Source organism: Oncorhynchus keta, chromosome 30 (assembly GCF_023373465.1).
Source record: "Oncorhynchus keta strain PuntledgeMale-10-30-2019 chromosome 30, Oket_V2, whole genome shotgun sequence".
Lineage (NCBI taxonomy): Eukaryota > Metazoa > Chordata > Actinopteri > Salmoniformes > Salmonidae > Oncorhynchus > Oncorhynchus keta.
The window spans coordinates 32,895,741-32,913,776 of record NC_068450.1 but is presented as its reverse complement, the minus strand read 5'-3'; the positions used below and the strand labels follow the sequence as shown (position 1 = coordinate 32,913,776).

At 43.0% G+C, this 18,036-nt stretch overlaps 2 protein-coding genes across 6 annotated transcripts in view; one reads left to right on the top strand and one right to left on the bottom strand.

Moving 5' to 3' along the window:
• The first annotated feature begins 127 nt into the window (after window positions 1-127).
• Window positions 128-9,170, top strand: srpx2 (sushi-repeat containing protein X-linked 2). 2 transcript variants are annotated; one of them, XM_035744246.2, is made up of 10 exons: window positions 128-1,218; window positions 4,591-4,671; window positions 4,878-5,069; window positions 5,201-5,377; window positions 6,364-6,487; window positions 6,582-6,703; window positions 7,132-7,311; window positions 7,423-7,556; window positions 7,878-7,996; window positions 8,105-9,170. In XM_035744246.2, the coding sequence occupies exons 1-10, from the start codon at window positions 1,149-1,151 to the stop codon at window positions 8,283-8,285; spliced, it is 1,380 nt and encodes a 459-aa protein (XP_035600139.1). In that variant the 5' UTR covers window positions 128-1,148; the 3' UTR covers window positions 8,286-9,170. The 2 variants fall into 2 exon arrangements, with proteins under 2 accessions (XP_035600139.1, XP_035600138.1); XM_035744245.2 differs by having other exon boundaries at window positions 7,875-7,996.
• The window catches only part of sytl4 (synaptotagmin-like 4), a 17,839-nt gene continuing 8,383 nt past the window's right edge, over window positions 8,581-18,036 (bottom strand). For 2 of the 4 annotated variants that reach the window (XM_035744241.2, XM_035744242.2), the window contains exons 2-17: window positions 15,798-15,971; window positions 15,295-15,510; window positions 14,842-14,951; window positions 14,417-14,534; window positions 14,146-14,292; window positions 13,942-14,044; window positions 13,659-13,764; window positions 13,433-13,521; window positions 13,206-13,298; window positions 12,610-12,788; window positions 11,664-11,766; window positions 11,127-11,288; window positions 10,850-10,952; window positions 10,617-10,743; window positions 10,196-10,404; window positions 8,581-9,592 (exon numbers count right to left, since the gene is read on the bottom strand). In XM_035744241.2, the coding sequence (XP_035600134.1) occupies window positions 9,444-9,592; window positions 10,196-10,404; window positions 10,617-10,743; window positions 10,850-10,952; window positions 11,127-11,288; window positions 11,664-11,766; window positions 12,610-12,788; window positions 13,206-13,298; window positions 13,433-13,521; window positions 13,659-13,764; window positions 13,942-14,044; window positions 14,146-14,292; window positions 14,417-14,534; window positions 14,842-14,951; window positions 15,295-15,510; window positions 15,798-15,916 (2,133 nt within the window). In that variant the 5' untranslated portion in view covers window positions 15,917-15,971 and the 3' untranslated portion in view covers window positions 8,581-9,443. The remainder of the gene's footprint in view (window positions 9,593-10,195; window positions 10,405-10,616; window positions 10,744-10,849; window positions 10,953-11,126; window positions 11,289-11,663; window positions 11,767-12,609; window positions 12,789-13,205; window positions 13,299-13,432; window positions 13,522-13,658; window positions 13,765-13,941; window positions 14,045-14,145; window positions 14,293-14,416; window positions 14,535-14,841; window positions 14,952-15,294; window positions 15,511-15,797; window positions 15,972-18,036) is intronic. The other 2 variants (XM_035744243.2, XM_035744244.2) reach the window with 2 other exon arrangements.

Sequence of the window (18,036 nt, the reverse complement as noted above, 5' to 3'; positions counted from 1 at the left end):
ATTCACTTTCCTGTGAAGAATAAATTAATTCCTAGGATTTATGGGAAGTTTTATTTCGCTTGTATTTATGATGTTCCAAAATAATATAATAGAACAGAATATAATAACTTAATTTTTCATAGAGGAAACGTCAGTTGTGGCTAATCGGATGAGACAGTATACACATGACAAATACAAAACGCTACAAGATACAAGAGTAATGCCGCTATACACGTGCAGCAATAACAAAGCGTTCTTCTCAACCGTTTCGGTAAAAAGCTGAGGGATGGGGCTGGAGAATTGCAACCACTCTCAAATTCATATATATAACTATGGATGCAAGGACTGACCATGATATCAAAGTTATAGTTTTGAGGTGGTATAGTTTTTGTTTTTATTAATTTGTTTACAAACATTGGAGTGAAACAAGCTTATATTGATTGGGTGCGACAGTTTAATTTGGCTCATTGGGTCAGACGTTATATTCTTCAAGAATCAAATGGGCAAATGTCATTAATTTAGAAGTCCAAAAATTGATGAAGCAACTGCAGATTGCCCCTATAAACACACAAAAAATGCGTACAGTCATCAGGGTGAAAACTCAGGTCTTTGTCTCGTAAAACCAAGGCAGACACGAGTGAGCTTTCGGCATCAGCAGCCTGTGGCTTTTTAATAGAAATGTAGTTATTGTGACTTTTGCCGGAACTAGCACGTGCGACTTGCTGCGAACTGGTTGAACGCTGGTTTCAATCGCTGATTGGCGCTCTAATGTATAATTTATTTACCCCTCTTGCGTGCGCAGTTAGCCCAACCAGTCGGTATCGTAGTCCTTTATGGTAGCCCTTATATGTAGTCCAATATCGCCTCCCAGCGGTAACTTCTCGAACAGTAAATGTGATAAACGAGGAGGACTTTGTCAAGTAAAAATTGGCGCAAGGCTGGTTTGTCTGGAGCGTTGGTGGGATTATTCTTGATTTAGAGAGATATAACAAAAACAACGCTAATGATTTTGTCAGTAAACAAAAAAACGATTAAATGAATTAACGGTTTCATTGTTGCTTTCAAATATTCTGCGCTGTATGTTAGTCAATGGTCTCCACCTTGGCTACAGTAGATGCCCAGTGGAACCACTTTTAATCTGAATATTTGCGTTTCAAGACCGTGTTGGCATGTCACGATTCCACATCCTTTTCCTCTTCACGCTGACCTTTATTAGAGAGCTGCTGGGACACAATGAAGGTAAGATTTAGATATACTACACTTTGACTTAGACTATTAATGTTTCTTTACTCACAGTTTAAACTTTGCATTAGCCTTGATGTACAACATGTATGCACATGTTATTCTATACCTGATGTTGCATAAGCAGTTATGATTTGGACACTCTCAAACTATACTTTTGTAAACTATTATAAAATCATTAATGCCAGGAGAGACAAATGCTTTCCTTGTTAATCTCATCTATGGTCCATGATACAGTCCATGCAATGGGGAGTGAGGACATACCTCCATCACCACAGTTATAGGACAGGTAATGGAAAGCAGCTGCAGTGGCATCTTTAGAGGCAACTGACAGAATACAAAGAGAGCATGGGGTATTTCCTGAAAAGAAACTCATCCACTCTTGTAACATTCTTTTTCAGTTAAGGAGAGAGCAAAGAAGCCCAAATATGCCATCTATGCATTTTGTCATGAATAGATATGTTTTGCGGGTGAATAGAAGTCCTCACTATAGTTACCTGTGTTTGTTATCTGATGTTGGGTATGTCACCCCTTTTCAGACCCCTGTAATTACAACTCCAATCACAGACAAATGACTGAGTGTGCATGGACCAGCTGTGTCAAGGCCCTAATTTAACCCCTACAAGACAGTGATTTGAGTCACCTCAGATCCACCCAAACTCATACCTACTGCCAGTTGATAACAAAGCAAAAAATCTAGTCGGCTAATGGATTGATTCTGGCTTTGTCTCGCCATTGCTGTTATCACAGGTTCTCGTCCTTTACCACTTCTCCAACTGAAATACAACGGTTGCTAATTGGGAATGGCCTTTCTAAACCTCAGCATAAGAATATGTCCATTGAAGTACAGTTGGACTGCAGTGAATAGTGGGCTTGTGAAATCCACCCCCTCCAATGTGACTCATTTCTCCTAGCTGGATGTTCTCCCTGCAGTGGTCATTGCATGTCTTCCTGGTAAAGTAACCGTCTCAATGGGAGCTGTTGGACGTGTGCCAGGCTGGTCTCACTGTGATGCACGTTGTGTCAGTCTGCCTTTTTACAACCTCACCGTCATCAGGCGGCCACAGCAGCAGCCTGCATTACTGATTTAATGGAAAATAGGCTGTTAGGATGAAGAGGTGTTTGACTACTAATGTCCACCATGTTGAGACATGTTGCAAAGGATTTCAATCACTGCAGAATGAGTGTTGATTGTAGAATGGTTGGAACATGTTTAACTATAAAGTTGATGTTTATATTTTATTGTACAACTGCTGCTGAAATGTAAACTATCTTGAATAGCGGAGAGTCTGTTTATAGACAGTAAATGAAAGATTATCCTCACTTGGATTTGCTAACATGAGGGAGACTCGGTTGATAGAAATCTACTGGCATGTTTTTATGTTAGTCAGAGTCAGACTAGAAACAAGACATTTGATGAAAAGTGTTGTAACATCATTGTAACTTCTTCCAGTGGAAGTTTAGCAGTTTATTGCAAGTGCCCAAATTACTAACATTAGAAACTTTATTGAGTTGTGTCACCATGAATTTAATTTTCATCGGTCTAAATTAAAAGTAATGACTCATTAACTTCCCCTGTAGGCTGGGCAAGCTAATCTAATATCTGAACAATGTTTTTACAAATACTCAGGGATAATACTCAGCTCAAAAAACCCTCAAATCTGGCAGCCCTCTTTCTAAACAGTAGAGTCCCTTATAAATATCCTTCCAGGGATTATGTTCCTGAAATAGGCGAGACCACAAGTGAGGGGAAAGAATGAGGGTGTTAAGGGAGACCTACTGTATGGAAAGTTAGATTCAGCTCCTAGGTTTAAAGATACAGTGTAATGCTAAGTAGGCAAAAAGAGATGTTAACAGCTTTAGACCCAGTACTAACTAGTAATTACATTCAAAATGGAGTAGGGGACTTCTGCTCGCCAGCTTCATCTGTTTCATGTGTCATGATTTCAGTGCACATTCAGCAATGTGTGCCCAGTTAAGTCTTTACCATTACCTTTTACATCCATGTGATGCTAAAACACTTTTACGTTGCGATAAATGAAACGTCAGCCAACTAGAAAGTCAGTCTTTTGTCAGAGGCATACTGGTTTGACTGGACTTCGGTTTTGGATCCAAACCCCTGGAGAGGTTTTTTTATTTTTTTTTAGATTTCTCTTATTGGAAATCCAGGTGTTAAATAGGAAGCTGGCTCAGGAAGGGACCAGAAACCAGGTTGTGTGGAACTGAGACTTTGTGGAAAAAACCATTAGCATGCCAAAATACTTTCTCTACGTGACCTATATTCCACTCTTCATGTTCTACATCAAAATCATTTGATATTCATCACAAATAAGCAAATAAATACAAAAGTAGGTTTATGAGTGCGAAAAAAACAGTACATATCGTCCATAAAATCAAATCAAATGTATTTATATAGCCCTTCTTACATCAGCTGATATCTCAAAGTGCTGTACAGAAACACAGCCTAAAACCCCAAACAGCAAGGAATGCAGTTGTAGAAGCATGGTGGCTAGGAAAAACTCCCTAGAAAGGACAAAACCTAGGATGAAACCTAGAGAGGAACCAGGCTATGAGGGGTGGCCAGTTCTCTTCTAGCTGTGCCGGGTGCAGATTATAACAGAACATGGCCAAGATGTTCAAATGTTCATAAATGACCAGCGTGGTCAAATAATAATAATCACAGTAGTTGTCGAGGGTGCAACGTGTCAGCACATCAGGAGTAAATGTCAGATGGCTTTTTATAGCCGATCATTTAGAGCATCTCTACCGCTCCTGCTGTCTCTAGAGATTTGAAAACCGCAGGTCTAGGACAGGTAGCACGTCCGTTTAACAGGTCAGGGTTCCATAGCCGCAGGCAGCACAGTTGAAACTGGAGCAGCAGCACGGCCAGGTGGACTGGGGACAGCAAGGAGTCATCATGCCAGGTAGTCCTGAGGCATGGTCCTAGGGCTCAGGTTCTCCGAGAGAGAGAACTAGAGAGAGCATACTTAAATTCATACAGGACACCGGATAAGACAGGAGAAATAGTCCAGATATAACAGACTGACCCAAGCCCCCCGACACATAAACTACTGCTACATAAATACTGGAGGCTGATACAGGAGGGGTCAGGAGACACTGTGGCCCCATCCGATGATACCCCCGGACAGGGCCAAACAGGCAGGATATAACCCCACACACTTTGCCAAAGCACAGCCCCCACACCACTAGAGGGATATCTTCAACCACCAACTTACCATCCTGAGACGAGGCCGAGTATAGCCATAAGTATAGTCCATAACTACATTAGTGGCTAACAAATGGTTTGATTTTGTTTTATTCCTTTTTGCTATGACTGATCAGAGCTAATAAGTCTGACATTGGTTTCAGACTCTGGAACCACACTGTACAGCAGCTACAATGATGTTGTCCCAGAGGAGGAGTACTATACTCCCAGACTGGACTACAGGAGTAAGTAAGGAGAACCACACAGTCACAACACTAACATTAGGAATAAGCTTATCATAATGTAAGTGGACACTTACACTGAATTGGAAATCTACGTACCCCACATCACTGTTTTGAAATCATTATCTCTTGATATCAATTGGGTCTGTAGCACACTGGTCTTGGCGCTGTGTTCCAGTGTGTGATTAAACAGTGTTGTTTCGATGCAGATCCAAGATGGTGTCACATTTTGAGCCTGGCCAATGGGGATGTGACCTGCCACTCCCCCCGTGGAGGGAACTACCGCAGCACCCTGGGCACCCTCTGCGAGATGACCTGTGACCGCGGCTACAAGCTGCTGGGCAGAACCTCTGTGCAGTGCATGCCCAACCGACGTTGGTCTGGAACCAGTCACTGCCGCCGTGAGTACAGGCTGAATACAGACAGATACATGTCATCTATTGTTAATGAAAAAGGACCTACGTTTTCTTTAGAAAAACCTCCATAGGAGTAATTTGTATCTCTTTTTGACTATGGTGTGTTGACTCCACAGAGGTTCGTTGCAACACGCTGCACCTGATCTGGCACGGCACGTACCACTGCACCCAGGGATACATGGTGGACTCTAGGTGTGATTACATCTGTGAGCCGGGGTACCGGATCGAGGGGGACCACTCTCGCACCTGTCTGGTTGGGGGGTCCTGGAGTGGGGCAGAGCCCATCTGTGAAGGTACAGCCTACACAGTGCCTCCAGAAAGTGTTCACACTCCTTGACTTATTCCGTATTTTGTTGTGTTGCAGCCTGATTTCAAAATAGATATCAATTTTTTTCTCACCAATATACATACAGTACCCCATAATGACAAAGTGTAAACACATCTTTAGAAATGTTGGAAAATGTATTGAAAATAAAATACAGAAATTTCTCATTTACATAAGCATTCACACCCGAGTCAATACATGTTAGAATCAGCTTTGGCAGCGATTACAGCTGTGAGTCTTTCTGGGTAAGTCTCTAAGAGCTTTGCACACCTGGATTGTACAATATTATTTTTTAAATTCTTCAAGCTCTGTCAAATTGGTTGTGGATCATTGCTAGACAACCACTTAAGTCTTTCCATATATTTTCAATCATATTACATTTAACATTACATTTAAGTCATTTAGCAGACGCTCTTATCCAGAGCGACTTACAAAATATTAAAGTCAAGACTGTAACTCGGCAGCATTCACTGTCTTCTTTGTAAGTAACACTAGTGTAGATTTGGCCTTGGTGTTTTAGGTTATTGTCCTGATGAAAGGTGAATTCATCTCCCAGTGTTTGTTGGAAAGCAGACTGAACTAGGTTTTCCTCTTGGATTTTGCCTTCGCTTAGCTCTATTCCATAAAAAATGTTATCCTGAAAAACTCCCCAGTCCTTAATGATTGCAAGCATATGTTTGTTTGTTTCTTTCATAGGCCTGGGCAGCTCCCAATGGGCATGTCTCCCACAACACAAACACAACACAGATAGATACTCATCTAGTGCCTCTCTTTCCACATGTTTCATTTCCTTCTTTTGTCTTTGACTCAAGACCAAGACATATTTCTAATCTTCAAAGTTCCCTTCCCTCAAGAGGAACTGATTCAGTTGACCAAGACCAACAGATGTTAACATTTAACAAAAAAAAGTATATTATTGTTCTTCACTGGTTTACCAAACTGATGTTGTTTCAGATCATGATCCTCCCAAAATAAAGTGTCCCCTGTCTCGGGTGAAGGTCGCAGAGCCTGGGAAACTAACCGCCAGAGTGTCCTGGGACCCGCCGGTTGCCACGGATACTGCTGATAAAACATTAGAGTATGTCAGTCCTTATTTACTGCCTTTTCCCCTCCTCTTCTTCCCCTTTGCTTTATCTGGAGGTGAAACATGTGTTTGTTGTGTCTGTTTGCAGTGTAACGCTGATAGGCCAGCGCCCAGATAGCAACTTTAAAGAGGGGATAAACATTATCCGGTACACAGCACACGACCAAGCCAGGAACAGGGCTGCCTGCAAGTTCATTGTTCGGGTTGAGGGTAAGACATCACTGTCAATGTCAGACGCAATGATCTGACATTTGGACTAGAGCAAAACCCATACTTTACAGGACAAACACATTATACAAATAAACATTCAACGTTCAATTGATACATTTCATCACGCAACTAAATACTGGATTTTTTTACTGAGTATAAATCTAATTCCTTCAGTGACAAACAACAATCATATTTTCCTTGTAGAGAACTTCTATAAATCCTTTATAGACATCCAAGAGTCATCATATTTCAGTACTGTTCGAAGATGGCTGCTTTGGGCCCCGTATTCATATAGCATCTCAGAGTAGGAGTGCTGATCTAGGATCAGGTCCCCCCTGTCCATATGATTTTATTTATTATGATCTAAACAACTGAACATAGATCAGCAATTGGTTTGTGAAATCAGGCTCTGCTGTCTCTCCCTCCAGTCAGGAGGTGTCCAGTCCTCAAGACCCCTCTCCATGGTTACCTCACCTGTGACTCTGACGGGAACAACTACGGGGCGGTGTGCGAGTACCACTGTGATGGGGGCCACGAGAGGCGGGGGACCTCCCGCCGAGTCTGCCAGTTCGACCGCAGCTGGACTGAGGCCCCCGCCGAGTGTGTCAGTTAGTATTGAGAGCCAATGACAGAGAATCTGGTTTGTTGTGTTCATAATTTAACCCATACATGTAAAGTGATTACACCAACAATACACTGTTTTTTTATTGCGCATGTAGCAATGGAGTTTAAAACAGATGTGAACACAGCATCTGCCCTCCTGGACCAGTTCTATGACAAGAGGAGGCTTCTGATCGTGTCGGCACCTAACGTAGCCCATGGAGACTACAAGCTCCAGAACCTTATGGTGCAGGTGAGTCAAGAGACGCCAGAACCGTAATGTGCCATTGGTAAATGGACCGACTGATCTATATTGAGTAGTTATTTAGGAGGCAAGGTGATCTATAGATCTGTTAGTCTCGACTCACCTTTAAAGTCCTTTGCAATGTCATACACGCCCAGAAAGACAGCTGGATGGTTAGGGCATTATCTGCTAGTCTGGGGAAATTTTGCACTCAACTTACTTCCACAAGAGAGCGCCACTGCTAGCTACTACGGGATTTAATACAAATGAAATATAAGCAGCTTGTTTTTATGATTGTGATCATTCTTGGGGTGTTTTCATGCCTAGAAGGCAGATTGTGGTCTGGACCTACGACAAGTGACGGTGATCGAGCTGCTAGGCTCCCCCCCTCGAGAAGTGGGCCGCATCAAGGGACGTCACCTGGACACTGAGGTCATCGAGGGTCTGAGGTAAGGGGATCTCGCATAATCATGTTGGCTGCACTCCATCTTCAGGCAATCAAATACACCATCACTGTCTCGACACTAAATGGTTATCTGGTGCTGTGTGTTGTACAGGCAGGCTTTCAGGATCTCCAGATCCTACTTCAACATGGTGCTGTTGGATAAGGATGGTTTGGACCACGAGAGATTCATCACTCCCACCACATCCGATGAGCTCTTCTCATACATCGACGATAACCTGTTGGATGAAGAAGAACGACATCGGCTGGAGTTGCACAGAGACTACTGTGACTAAGGCAGTGGTTTGGGGAGGTCAGACACTCATGTAGATAGCAACGCTTTTTCCTCTGCGCTATGTAGAGATACAATCATGGACACCAGGGTGGCCCAGAATAGAGAGAGAAACAAGGAAACACGCAGGTAACAGCTCTGGTAGTGAAATGTTTCCACTGGCTGATAGATAATGATCTGATAGATTTAGAGATAGAGGTAGCCTGTTTTTACAGGTCTAAAAGTATAGAAACATATGTACGCATCTTTTTTTACTTCACTACCCATACTGCACTGTAACAAAGGCGGATGATTACAGGTTTAGGCATTTCACATATTTATTAGGTGAATGAATAAAATTTGATACAGCCATAGCAGTGGAGGCTGCTGACGGGAGGACAGCTCATAATAACGTCTGGAACTGAGAGAGTGGAATGGCATCAAACCATGCGTTTGATACCATTCCACTTATTTCGCTCCAGTCATTACCACGATCCTGTCCTCCCCAACTAAGGTGCCACCAACCTCCTGTGAGCCATAGTAAAAGCAAACTTGACTCAAGTTACAGTATGAAAGATAATGACATTTACTTTCAAAGGATAGAGGTTGAGAAATAAAATTGGTCACTTTTAGTGCAACTGATCATATTTACATATATATTTCAATGTACCACATGCTTGACATCCCTATCACAGGTACAGTAGTTTTCATTCGATTGCCATGAAGCACCACACAAGATATGATATGGACCAAAAATGAGTGCAACAGAGATTCAGCCTGAAACTGAACACCCGGCAACCCCCATGAAGCACACTAGTTAATAATGAATGGTTTGCTGATCATGGATGGAATTTAGCTTGAAGAAATATGTGGGGAAAAAAGTCAATTAAACATGAGTTGTTGAATTTGATCAACTCTTTGGTTAGTGCTGTTTATGATTTTAAAAAGCATTTGCATATTAAACACACAACCTTGCATTCAAACATATGAAATTATACCTCGGCTAGCAAATACCTGAAGACCTCAGATGAATTTACTATATATGCTTTCAAAAGCACTTATTTTGGTGCTTGCAGTTAAACACAGCTGTGATAGTCTTTTGGTTACAGATAATAATGGTGATAAAAAGTTGAGGGATTGCCCTTTGTCAATTGCTCTTCTCTCAGGTTATGAGATGGGGTCCTCACTTGCTCTTGTTCTTGCCCATAGAGGAGCGTAATGGAAGAGAGCCCTCTGCCCATGAGTCAGGGTATTGCATCATCTTCTGCCACAGAGACACCTCCTCCCCTGTTGAGTCCGCCTCCACTTCCTCCTTTCCAACCTTCAGTGTGGCTGAAAAGTAGGGCAACAGAAATGCAGTGAACTAAAGTAGGTCTGACCTGTCCACACAATACAGGAGCCCTAAGCATAGTGTGACATTTGGGAGTTCACTGCTTTTGAAGCGATTTAAACAATGGGCCGACTGCCTATCACCAGAGGGGGTAACACCAGAGGAGGTCGCCTGTTGGGCAGGAGAGTTGGGCCAGTAACCTGCTGAATCAAATCCCTGAGCTGACAAGGTAAAAATCTGTCTTTCTGCCCCTGAGCAAGGCAGTTAACCCACTGTTCCCCGGGTGCCAAAGACGTGGATGTCAATTAAGGCAGCCCCCTGCACCTCTCTGATTCAGAGGGGTTGGGTAAATGCAGAAACACATTTCAGTTGAATGCATTGTTGTACTACTGACTAGGTATCCCCCTTTCCCTTTTAGATGTTTGACCTCTGAGGTAGCTTTTCTTTACTACCAACTTTAACATCGGCAAAATAGGTGACCTGCAACGGAATGATAAATATTGAATCAAACATTTAAAAAACGGAAGAGGAATACTGCCGATGGATGCTTCCCTACCATAACACTTCCCCTCCATAAAGCAACAAGGTGTTGTGTCATTCATTACCTGTGCCTGTGCTGAGTCGAACCCCACCCAGGAAGTCATTACTGGAGATGGCCTCCCGGTCCCACACGGTCAGCTCCAGACACATCTTACTCAGCTGGTCCAGGGTCAGGTCTTTGTACACAAATGTGTGGTCGTAGTGAGGGTACAGAGTCTTCTTCACCACCGGAGTCTTCCTCTTAGTGGACTTGGACTTCGATGGCAACAAGTATCTAGGGTTAAAGCATAATGAGTGAAAACTATTACATTTTGATGAAGGCTAGGTGGCAACAATGTTTTTAATTCTAGTAATCAATAAAGTATGTATTTTTATTAAAATTAGTGGGAGTTGCACCATCTCCTGAGTGAGAATGATGAAACAGAAGAAATGCATAATCTCCGAGTGAATGTGAAGATTTAAAGTGATATCATGCCAAAAGCGAACCCTTTCACAAAGGAATCCGACGTGTCCCCTGCTTTCATTGCCGTCAGGTTCTTGGCCTCTTTGATCAAGACGTGCAATTCCCCTCCCTCCTCCGTCTTTGACTTGTTGCCTAGAGAAAGAGTCTTGCCTAGGGGGGATAATGGTGTCAGACAGCCACTGGTAAGGATTTGAAACACATACAGTGTCGACTGAGCTTTTCTGTTCCTCTGTTCTGTCGACACTGGCAGTCCTACCTTTAGTCTTCTCGGTGGGTGGTTTCTTAGTCGAGACGTACTTCAGGGAAATCACCAGTTCTCCTTTGTACTGAGAAAAGGCAGAGGACTGCAGTGGTGATGCCTATGAAGAGAAGAACAGCTGAGGTAAAACCACTATACTACAGGTTAATAATGTATACTGTAGATTAGAAATACATGTAAAATGATTGATGTGTAGGGCCTGGAGTTTGTTCCAACCATGAAACCTGATCAAGAACAACTCTGAGGCCTGATGATGGCGCCTACTCAGGCTTACTTTTCCCATGAGCGCCACACACTCCTCGTGTTGGAGGTCGAGGTCCCTGCAGTCCAGAGGCACCTCTACCTCTCCCAGGAAGGCATTACGGCCCAAGCGGTCATGGTGCCAGACAGAGAGCTGGAGGGAACGAGTGAGCACCTGGGAGCGGCTGATGGAGAACTGGAGGAGAAGAAGGGAAAAAGTGTGAGGGAGTGGCAGGACAACGTCAACATCAAACCCTTCCCTCACTGATCTGTGAAACGACATCTTTAGAGTTTCTCCTTCCACCCTCTCTGGCCTTCACATCAGAGTTCCCTGTTCTGTATACTCAGTGAATTAAAAAAGGGCAGAAACAAAATCAATATTTGTTTTCCGTTTACTAGAAGCAATAAACTCTTTATCTTCAAGGTCAACATCAATCTTACTGCCTAGTGAAGGTGGAGGCATTATCGACTTAATGACCAGCCATTGAGAGACAAATAATAAGGGATTTGTCCACAGCCCAGGTTCATCAGTGTCCATCTAATTCTACTGCAGTTCCCGAGAGTCCATCACCTTTAGGATCTCATTGTAGGTGGGGTCCACTGTGTTTCGTTTGATGCTGGTTTTCTTTTTACCAGTGCGAGACTTGTCAGGGAGAAGATAGCACTTGACATACCTGCAGGACAAAACGACATGAGAATAATATTTTTCAAGACATTAAAGCTCCCATGCAATCTTGGTAATTGTATTTTTTAAATCATCACTGCATGTCAAATCACTGTGTGCGTGTTTATTTAATGAAAATAACTCCAAGATATATGTTTTATCACTTATTTCCCTGAGCCTCCTTTGGCCCTTGAAATTCTCACTCTGATCATGTAAGCGTGAGGAACAAAATTTGAATGCATTTACATTCAAAGCCCTGATTGGCTGATATGTCTAGAGCCCACCCCCTTACCCAGATGAACAGCAATTGGTGTATTATAATCAATCACAAAAAATGTGTACCTACATTTCCAGAATACAAATTATAATTTTATTCTGAATTAAATGGAAAATCTTCCCTTTGGAACTCTGATAAATGACCTCTGGGTACATCAAAAATGTTGTAAACAGAACATCTAAGATGATCTACGTTATGTCATACAGTAATAACACTGAAGTGTGTGTTTAGAGTAAACAACAGGATTACTGGGAATCATTTTCTACAGCAACGCTCATCTACTGTCATCGTGAAAAGAAGACAGGAAACCCACGGAAGGGTGTTTGTCTCACTTTAAGGAGTGGGGGTGTACTCTCACTGTTGGCAATGACATGATATAATGCATCCGAACAACAGCTTAGTTGAAAAACAATTCCAGATAGGCGTCAACCATTACTTTGATCCATCCTGTGTTTTCAGATGAGGGGGATATGAAGGAGAGGATACAAAAGGAAGAAGCATCTTCACACTATTGAGATGCACCCATCAATTCCTACTGAGACAACTATTAGACCCTAGTCCCGAGAGGACACTCACGGGTTGGAACGCTGGCGTGTGGCGTCCCCGTGGGCCAGCGAGTGGCACTCCTTGACGAGGACGGCCAGGCTATGGGTGGTGTCATCGTAGCTGAGAGAGAACACGATGTCCCCGCTCACCTCCACGCAGTCATAATCTCCTGCCTCACTGTAAATACTCATCAGACTCCCCAGTGTACTCTGTGGTGGACACATTCACAATTCACCAAGTAGCTGTTAGTAGTTAGTTCAACTGCATTGATTTTGGATACAATTCTACAACCTGGACGAAAAAGGTAAACGTATCGTATCCAATCAAGAAACAAACTTGTTCCTGGAAAGGCGCACAAACGAGGCCGAAACTGTGACAATGAAAGTCAGGTCACAGTCAAATTTTCCTGCCCTGAAGCAATTTTGAGCTTGAGCCTTTGTTGCCATGGTAACTTAATTAGGCAGCAGCTCAACACACGGACCAGGATATCCTGAATTGTCTCCAAAACGTTGTGTCGTTGACTTATCAATTCTGTTTCTAAAAATATCTTCAGGGACTAAAACTGGCATCACACACACTAACTAGAACCTATGAAAATAAGATAAGTGAGAATCACATGCATTTACCTTGGAGCCGCGAAGATTTGAGGTACTTGAGCCCACTGTCTTTCTATGGATGCTCACCAAGTTATCAATGTCCTCATCATCCTCCTCGTCATCCTGCAATGACAACAAGCAAATCTGAACTCATGCAAAAGACAACGCAACTGCATTTGTCATCAATACTAAGAAGTATTTTATGCCTCAGAACTATTATGCCTCAGTGTATTATGAGGAAGTGGGCTTCTGCTCACCGGCACATTGAGGCCAGGCACAGACTTGCTTCTGTCACCCATAGAGCCCTCCGATACTTCCTTACGCAGGTCCAGCACAGATGTAAATTCTGATTGAAACACATGAAGACATTAAATGAGCATGCCTTCATTTACTCAAGCAGGCCTGAAGCCCTTAAAAAGAACCTTATTTAATTATAGCTTGGGAATCAGAACTACTGAGACGACCGACACACAAGAGTCTCACCGAAGGGTTTCTGACCTTGTCTGACGCTCTTCTTGAACAGCCCGTCGTCTTCCAATAAGACAGACCCTGTGCAGGGACTTACACTACGACGATTCACTACGGAGGACTATGGAAAGACACAGGGGTTACAGTCAGGTGTGACAGTATAATATGTATTGGCTGGATACATGAAGATGACAGGGTTAGGTTCAATTCCATATTTTACCAAGTTGACTTTTTACTTCCCAATTTGACTGTGCTGAAATGTAACTAATCCCAACACCTGATGGATGTGTAAACTCACCGTGTCTAAATTGGCGCTGTGGATACCTGTGCTTTCTACTTTGACTGGAATACTGGAGACACTGGAACCTGCTGGACTGGACCGACCTGAGCTCTTCTTCTTCCTGGGTCATAAACACCATTCATAATGAGGAGCCATCCCAATGAGTCTCGTTAGCATGTAGCGCTAGTGCCATAGGCCTATTTTTTGGGGATGTAGACTTACATTGGTAAGAAAGGAGTCCCAAGAGAGGCCTCCGTCTCTGTCCTGACAGTGTTCAAGCTGGCTTTCTCTGCAGATTTAGTGTCACTGCGCTGGTGCTGTTGCTTCTTCTCAGCTGCCACTGGTTCTTCAGAAACTTTGTCTGGCGGACTGTGAAAATAACAATGAGTGTCAAAGTTCTGAGTTGAAACTCCAACCACATATTACAGTAACTGCGTCACACTCTAATGATCATGAAGCCTGTGTTGTCCCCCCAGATATAAAGAGGGCTCACTACTTGTTGGAGGCCGCTAGGTCCATCAGTCTGGGTCGGGGAACAGGGATGGTCGGCTGGCCAGGTTTCAACTCTGTACTCTTCAACAGTTGCTCTCCCATGGTCTCCCTCTTCCTCACTAGAACAGAACACAGAGCTTTAGCATAACAGACAACTGGTAACATGCTGTCAGTGGCGTCATTCATTCATTCAGTCAGGGAATAAATAACTTTTGATGGCATTTGTAGGAAGTGCAATTCAAAAAGTACATGAACAAAAGCTATGCAGTAATGGAGCTTCCCACGTATCAATAATGAAACTAAGTAGAGGAATTAGGACAAATTCCTATGCTGTCACAACATTAACATTTCATTCTGCACCAGAAGTGAGAGTTTTTAAGTTTCCAACTGAACAGAGCAATGCCCACATCAGTTTCCTGGACTCACATGGGGACCTCTTTTTGAGGGAAGCTCTCACTATGTCGTGTCCAGGGGTGGTGGTGAAGCGGTTGACTCGCTGGTCATAAAACCAGTCTCCAGTGCACTTCTTTAGATCACTGGAGAAAGTCACACCACACGTTGTTACCACCGCGTTAACACATCATGGATTAAATATATGGACCAAACCCGAAGAGTAACATGCTGACATTGCAAAAACTGCACTGTTGTCAAAATAGACAAAATTCGACACCAGTTTAGAATGCAACAGATATGCATAGCGGATCCACATCATGTAAACCCGCTTAAATCCTTGTCCTCTCCTCGAGCGGCGTTCTACAGCGAGATGCTTTAAAACATATGATATCATGCTTTGCATATAGATACAGCAAACACAGGGATACTGGTTATGCTAAAGGATAGGGTGGGGTAACATACAGTACAGAGAAATGGGACTCTTACGCCTCTTTGGCACACACACTGCACACCCAGGATCCATTGGGGCGCACTGCGCGGCAGTTGCGGCACACTTGGTGTTTACATGCCCTACATTGGCTGGAGCTGGCAGACAGTCGACCCAGTGGTTCCTGGCAGCGACCGCAGCTGCGCTCACTGTACCTCCCACTGCTGCGCTTGGCCCCCTTCCTCTTTATGTCCAGCAGCTCTGTCTTCAGCTTGCTGAAACACAGGGAAGGAAGACGTTGGTTAGACCCTCTCCTGTTGGTGTCTGTGTTGAAATCTTTGCCTAACTGGATGTTGAAAGTCTAAAAGTGACTTCCTCCTTCATCTGCACTGATGTGAAATACTGAGCCGATGAGGTGAAAGCTAAATTCCCACCAGCATCCACTGTATTGCTTCCACCTGTCCTGTTTTTTCAGATCTGTGCAGAAAAAAGGAAATGGGACACGGTGAGGAGGAAGCCACTTTAGGACTATTGAGATGCAGCCGGGAAGGAGAGTTCTCACCGGACACGCTGCTCCTCGGCCTGCCTTAGCTCCTCGTCCCGCCGCAACACCTCCAGGATCAGCTCCCGCTCCGAGTCGGTCAGGAAGGCCATGTTGATCATGTCTGCAGCCTGTGGCATGGCACCTCCGTCCCAGACTAACCTCCTCGGGGATAGTCAGCCTAGACCAGACAGGCTAAGCAAAGAGCAGACCAGGGCTGAGTCCAGAAGGCATGAAATGGGAACATATGATTTTATCTCTATAAGTTGTCCTTTCTGCTTGAAAATTATTTTCTCCTGCTTTACCAAGCACTGTAGCTACCATTTAAAAATCACTCTCATGATGTCATACTAGATACTGTAGAATTCTATATTATTCTACAGTATCTCGTTCACTTAATACTTACATATCTTGCATTACTCATCTCATATGTATATACTGTTAATTTCTATACTATAGCTTAGTCCGTTTCGCTCTGACATTGCTCATCCATATGAAGTCAAGAAGTTTAAATGTATTTGGCTAAGGTGTATGTAAACTCTGTTTTTCACAATTCCTGACATTTAATCCTTGTAAATATTCCCTGTCTTAAAGTCAGTTAGGATCACCACTATTTTAGGAATGTTAAATGTCCGAAAAATAGTAGAGAGAATTATTTATTTCTGCTTGTATTTCTTTCATCAAATTCCCAGTGGGTCAGAAGTTTACATAGACTCAATTCGTATTTGGTAGCATTGCCTTTAAAATGGTTTATCTTGGGTCAAACGTGTCAGGTAGCCTTCCACAAGCTTCCCACAATAAGTTGGGTGAATTTTGGCCCATTCCTCCTGACCGAGCTGGAGTAACTGAGTCAGGTTTGAAGGCCTCCTTGCTCGCACATTCTTTTTCAGTTCTGTCCACACATTTTCTAGAGGATGAGGTCAGGGCTTTGTGATGGTCACTCCAATACCTTGACTTTGTCCTTGAGCCATTTTGCCACAACTTTGGAAGTATGCTTGGGGTCATTGTCCGTTTGGAAGACCCAAGCTTTAACTTCCTGACTGATGTCTTGAGATGTTGCTTCAACATATTCACATATAATAATATATGCCATTATTATTCACATATCTCAAAAAAGTACTGTCTTTGTCTCCATGTGCAGTTGCAAACCATAGTCTGGCTTTTTTATGGCGGTTTTGGAGCAGTGGCTTCTTCCTTGCTGAGTGGCCTTTCAGGTTATGGCAATATAGGACTCGTTTTACTGTGGATATAGATACTTTTGTACCCGTTTCCTCCAGCATCTTCACAAGGTCCTTTGTTGTTTTCTGGGATTGATTTGCACTTTTCGCACCAAAGTACATTAATCTCTTGGAGACAGAATGAGTCTCCTTCCTGAGCGGTATGATGGCTGCATTGTGCCATGGTGTTTATACTTGCGTACTATTGTTTGTACAGATGAACTTGGTACCTCCAAGCATTTGGAAATTGCTCCCAAGGATGAACCAGACTTGTGGAGGTCTACAATTTTTTTTCTGAGGTCTTGGCTGATTTCTTTAGATTTTCTCATGATGTCAAGCAAAGAGGCACTAAATTTGAAGGTAGGCCTTGAAAAACATCCACAGATACATCTCCAATTGACTCAAATTATGTCAATTAGCCTATCAGAAGCTTCTAAAGCCATGACATAATTTTCTGGAATATTCCAAGCTGTTTAAAGGCACAGTCACAGTATGTCAATTTCTGACGCACTGGAATTGTGATCAGTGAATTATAAGTAAAATAATCTGTCTGTAAACAATTGTTGGAAAAATTACTTGTGTCATGCACAAAGTAGATGTCCTTACCGACTTGCCAAAACTATAGTTTGTTAACAAGACATTTGTGGAGTGTTTGAAAATTTAGTTTTAATGACTCCAACCTAAGTGTATGTAAACTTCTGAATTCAACTGTATATAGTCTTAATTCATTCCTACTTAGATTTGTGTGTATTGGGTATATGTTGTGTCATTTGTTACAGTATGTGACCAATAAAATTGGATTTGATTTGATCACAGCGAAAACCAGTGTAAATCCCATCTAATCCCAAACATCAGCAGCACTGAAGATGGAGTAAAACTGACAGAGGCTTCTTTATCCCCAGCTAAAGTCCATTTGATGGAGGAGCCACTTTCAGTACATAAGCACCGACCTCACATAAGGTGCAGGCTGCTCAGACAGAGCACAGCATGACAGTGGACCCCTGCAGGAGAGAGAGTGTGTTCAAACAGTGGAGGGCTTGCTG